The sequence below is a fragment of the Culex quinquefasciatus genome, chromosome 2 (assembly GCF_015732765.1).
Source record: "Culex quinquefasciatus strain JHB chromosome 2, VPISU_Cqui_1.0_pri_paternal, whole genome shotgun sequence".
Classification (NCBI taxonomy): Eukaryota; Metazoa; Arthropoda; class Insecta; order Diptera; family Culicidae; genus Culex; species Culex quinquefasciatus.
The window spans coordinates 116,770,285-116,775,752 of record NC_051862.1 but is presented as its reverse complement, the minus strand read 5'-3'; the positions used below and the strand labels follow the sequence as shown (position 1 = coordinate 116,775,752).

The window sequence follows — 5,468 nt, the reverse complement described above, 5'->3', positions numbered from 1 at the left end:
ATTCGATGTAGTAGGCTTATGCTTTGCGATGTTCCCTTCATTGTTGTATACTTTTGGCTGATGAATATTGTTTTTCGACTACTTTTCAAGGGTGCGGGTCAGAATGGACCATCCTGCGGGACAGAATGGGCCACCTTAGAAAACAAGCCATTTTGTTTAATACAACATTGAAGGGAGATAATAAATGAGTTAAGGGACCTTTATAATATAGTTTCCATGAAGTTAAACTACTTTTATGAAAAAAGTCACTTACCAAAACAATCATTTTTGAAAATAGTTTTAGTATGTTGAAATAAGACACTAATTTTAAAAATAAACATCAAAACAACCAAAAAATCAAGAATTGTCATTTTCGAAAAAAAATACTTTTTTCACGTGTAAAATCCCATTTAAAATTCAAATGCAAGGCGCCTGCTCCTGCTGCGTCCAATCAAGCCCATATTTGGGATTTGGGCTCAGTATGCCCACCGGAACAAACCCTTGAATGCCCGCCAAAAAGTTATTTTTGTTACACTCCAATAATATACTTACAGACTAAATAAAATAAAAAAAAACAAAAACCTTCTTCAATTATTCATATTGAACTGTTTATTTTGTGCATATGTAAGGCCAATACAAATTTTATTTAAATGTTATAATCAAATTTGTAATGGTCTTATTAAGTTTCGAATGACATAAATACTTTTGGTAAAATAACGTTCATAGTCCCTGAAATACAAACCATTCCCTTTACGTCCTTTGCTATGTTGACTCATTGAACTGTGAATTTATTTAAGTAAAAATTTAGCTAAATTGAAAGCTAAAGCCGGTCGCAATAACTCATAGCCCTAAGGACATCTAGAAAAAAAAGGTGACTAGCCTATGTCCTCATCTTACGTGTCCGCGATAATTCCGTAAAAAGGATAAGCAAAGATGAGATCACATACAGTAAAAGTTGACGTACATCGAGTAGCAGAAAATTAGGTTAGTACATCTCATCTGGTCACTGAAAAAGACGAATAAATTTCCAGCGCCAAAATCATCTGGCACCACCACTGCTGGCTACCTCGCGTGATGGGGAGGAGCTCGGGTCGGCACTTCCTTCGGCAAACTTTTCCCTTTGAGCGTTGATTTCGTTCACAATGTTGATCACCAGCGGGTGGGAAAATTTTCCCTTTGTAGAATCGAAAAACTCCTGATGCTTCATAGGACAGTTGTCTCGCTTTTCATACTCGAAAGCTTGCATCACCATGTCGAGACGGTCCAGATCTTTGACAAACTTAGCCTCGGCAGTTTTACCTGCTTCGTATTCCTGAAATTAAAGAAACAGAGGTAAGTAAATGTAAACTCAAGCATTGTTCAATGTTTACTCAAGAATTTAATTTACCTTGCATCTAGATCATCCCTGCTCATCGTTTTTGGGTCAATTTTCACATGTTAGATCGTCGAAATATGAATTGTCCATTTTTGCATGGTTTATTTGATTGCGGTTACCCGCGCTCCATATAAAGTTTTTTTTTTTGCATGGAAAATTGTCCACGTGGTTTATAGATGAGAACCTGAGAACCGATTCCATCAAATAAACCATGAAAAAAATAACAATTGTTATTTAGGCGATCAAAAATGTGAGAATTGAGCCAAAAAGGTTGGGCAGGCCTGATCTAGATAGATTCTCTTTAGAAGAAATAAGTCAATGATATTAATTTGATTAAAAAAATTGCTAAACACAATTTTTGAAGCGTATTTTTTAAACTTTAGAGACAATCATGCTGCCTCATACTTCCTAAATTAATAAAAATGTTTGCCCTCTTGTCAAAATAAAATTGTTCGCTCTACAGCATTATCATGGCGTTCCCTTATTGTGGAGATCCCGCAACAAGGTGTTGGAAGGCTTGAAACGGTGAGGCAATCCAAACCACTTTTTATACCGAAGCTCCCAACCGCCTTGGGATTCGAACTGACATCTACTTCTCCGTCCGACGGAGACGTGATCAGACGAATCTTGTCTTGAAAAATGTCTCCGGGCCGTATTTCGAGAAAATCCGTAGTAACAGTTCAATAGGGCGAATCTGCGTTTGTACCGAATGCTATTATGCCGTTCTCCGCATAATTGTCCCACCTGTTCGTATTCACCCTATACGTCCCTATTTTTAACGATTCTTCCAAACAACGATGGCTCAACACTTTTCCACTCTTGCACTTAAAAAAACCAGATGGCAGCACGATGTAACGCCACGTCCCTATTGGAAATACTGTTACAGAGAGCGAGTTGTGGCGCTATAACCATAATAGTGTCCAGGGCATTCGTGGAAATACAATGTGCCATCCCAGAGGGTCCCGGAGTACCAAACCAAACTTTATTATTAAGGGAGCGTTCTTTTAACATTCCAACGCCCAAGGCTACAAAAAAGTTGGAACGGTAACTTCAACTCAATGGTTCTCGGGCATAACTTAACCAATCAAGATGATTCTTCTTTCTAGTGATTTATTAGGATGTCTAGATGATTCTAGAACTTTTCAGAACTTAATTTGATCAAATCTGTAATTTTTGCGATCAAAAACATCGTTCCAACTTTTTTTTTCGCATGTAAAAAAAAATCGCCAAAAATTCCGCGGAGGCAGTCGTTTTGAAAAAAGGTGGAACGATGTTTTCGGTCGCAGAAATTACAGATTTGTGCAAATCAAGTTCTGCAAAATTTTAGGATCATCTAGACATTCTTACAAATCACTGGAAACAAGAATCGTTCCGATTGGTTGGGTTATGTCCGAGAACCAGCGAGTTGAAGTTACCGTTCCAACTTTTTTGGGAGGCTTGGGCGTCCGTGTAAGTTGGACATGCGTTGGGCATTCCAGTGTTAATATCTTAGATATAAGGTGCAGGTGTTTATGTACTGCATGACCAACATTACAAAGAACTTTGTAAAACACTCTGAAAAATTATTCTATTTTTATTTATATTTTTTAATTCTTTGCCAATTTATTTAATCCCGAATAATTAACTCTAATGTAATGTTTTCAATTATTGGCACCTCTATGGAAATAAATTGCCAAAACACGAAAATATTACCAAAACAAGTAAGGTTCGGAAAATGTCCAACAGTTCCACGAAAGCAGGGTGGTGGAGGTAGTTAATTTATTGTCATTCGCTGCCTGCGAATGCAGGAGTCAAGGCAAAATTGGCTAAGTGCTCTCATCCAATCAGCAGCCGTGATTTTTCCTGTATTCATTTTTTATTTTCATCTTAACTTTTGAATACTTTAAGTTTAAGTTTTATCCACTACTAGTCTACTTGCAATTTAAGACTTCCCCTTTCGTTTGGTGGATAAAGCATGCAGATTTCTTGATTGGGGTGGAAGATATAAGCGTTTAAACAATCACACAAATCGTTACACTTTCGCTTCGCGAAATTTTGGATTGACACACGTACAAAGTGCTTTGTAAAAATCCATATAATTTATACTCGGGTTTGATAAATATGTATAAGCCGAACTAGTTTAAGTTAACTCTGTCGATTGAAACGACTTCAGAGAGCCCATCACAAAAAGACCATGACAAAAAATTAGCCATTACTGACATTGACTTTCAAAAGTGGAGCTGCGTTTTCATTCGAACGGGTGTTTCTAGGATTGTAACATTTTACTTCGCCCAAACCAGGTTCCGTTCAAGAACCTGTCTGACAATTTCATACAAACCCAGATAAAAACGAAATTTCATTCGATTTAAGTTGAAAAGCCAAAATGTTAACCACTTCTACTATTGTGCACTGCACACAAATATCTATTGCAATCAAACGAAATAGATCCAATAAATACTCTTTATCGTTATCTTTGTCGCACAAGGCCCGTCATGGTATCTATTTGATTTGAATATCACGATGACAAGGTATAACGTCTGCCACCGAGAATATGGTGGCAACTATAATATCTTTTCAATATTTATAATGGTAATTCATTATTATCAAAAACATCTTTGGTCACGAGGGCAAATAGCGATTGCACAGGGAACAAACTATTCAAACATTGCGATCGAAGTGGAAATTAAGAAACAGAAAAAACACCCTATAAGGTTTTATATGCTAAATTGTTACTTACGTTGAACAGTTCCAACAGTTTGTCTTTCGAGGGTCCAAGCAGCTCCGAGATTTCCGACATGGCCGAAAACTCCCGCAGCAGTTTTTCCTCCCTCGAGATGCCACAGTAGGGCGTGATGTCACCAACGATGCTTTCGGCAAGGTCATGTACCAAAGCTAAAACAAAGAGTTCGCATAAATATCGATGAAACTTTTCAACGCAAAAATCAATGAACCTAGTTCCATGACGCGAATCCTGTCCAAGCCCTGGTTGCCGTCCAGCAAAAACGACATCATCCCCATTCGGTACATGTGACCAGATATACTTTCGCAATCCTTAACATTTCGCAGCACCCAGCCTGTTCGTTTCATATGCTGTGTAAACAGAGAAAAAATAAATGATTTACTTTAGTTAAAAAATGATCATATGATTGAGCCATCCCCGAGTAACAGCTGTTCGTGACGTATGAATCATCTCAAGGTTAGAGACAATGTACTGAAGTGGTCAGTTTGGCAAGGCTATTAGATTTTGCAAAACAATTACGTAAGCAATTACCACAATCCAGAATATTTTCATGATTCATAGTGATAACTTCCCTTTAACTCAGCTTATATTGGAAAAAAGAGAAAATTGCACAGAAAATCACTGCTCACTCACCTTGAGATTCCCCACCAACTCCAAAAACTTCACATAATCGCCGTACTTGTTCCGCACCTGTTCCGGCTCGTCACCTCCAGCTTGGCCATTCATCGAGAGCTGCTGCACTACTCCGTTTACGTGAGTTTCCCGCGACATTACTAATTTGGATAATTTCGAGCACAGATTAAACGACTGCCTTTTTAGCTTGGTCGATAACCTATAAATAGTAAGCATCTTTATGCTCAAAGTTTATGTGCAACTTTTTGCCATTACTCTGACAGATGCCTGAATGACAGCAGCTCCGTTATTGGATTGCAAGCTCTCGCGCAGAAACTTTGCTGTGGCCGAAAAACTGTTGCTTGTATTCGTGACGACTGGTAAATTTTATGAACGAACTCCCCTCTAGCGTAGACGTCCACGGGTAGACATGGAGTATAGAATGAAACTGTTATACAGGCTGTTAAACGAGATAAACGGTTGAGTTTACTGTTAAAACATTCGGTCTAGCAAAAAAAAACAATGCAATAGAACAGTAACAATTATCCATTGATCGTTTTGACTAAGACTTCACTATTTTTTCTTATACCAAACTACAGAAGTAAATTAAAATTCATGTAATTGTATTGAGAAACACATTTTATTTACCTATTTTGCAAGAAGTCGCACATATCATATTTTCATTTTATTTACCTGCTCAAACATATCTAGAGTTTTCTTTTAAAAGACCCTATAAGCTATTGTCTTTCATATGTTTATATGACCTTTTAAAAACAACTCTAG

At 37.5% G+C, this 5,468-nt stretch overlaps 1 protein-coding gene across 1 annotated transcript; it reads right to left on the bottom strand.

Annotated features, from left to right (window-relative positions):
- Positions 1–562: 562 nt before the first annotated feature.
- LOC119767768 (5'-deoxynucleotidase HDDC2) lies at positions 563–4,922 on the bottom strand. The gene is made up of 4 exons (XM_038257222.1): positions 4,707–4,922; positions 4,285–4,423; positions 4,071–4,225; positions 563–1,291 (listed from the first exon to the last, which is right to left on the bottom strand). Exons 1-4 carry the CDS (start codon positions 4,920–4,922, stop codon positions 1,019–1,021), a joined length of 783 nt encoding a protein of 260 aa, XP_038113150.1. The 3' UTR covers positions 563–1,018.
- Between the last annotated feature and the right edge of the window lie 546 nt (positions 4,923–5,468).

Bases quoted from the DNA above. Each gene is read 5' to 3' on its own strand.
- LOC119767768 (XM_038257222.1), bottom strand. From the start codon at position 4,922: ATGCTTACTATTTATAGGTTATCGACCAAGCTAAAAAGGCAGTCGTTT. The intron at 4,424-4,706 runs GTGAGTGAGCAG...CTGTTTACACAG, and splicing joins AGTTGGTGGGGAATCTCAAG to CATATGAAACGAACAGGCTG. The intron at 4,226-4,284 runs GTTCATTGATTT...TCTTTGTTTTAG, and splicing joins GATTCGCGTCATGGAACTAG to CTTTGGTACATGACCTTGCC.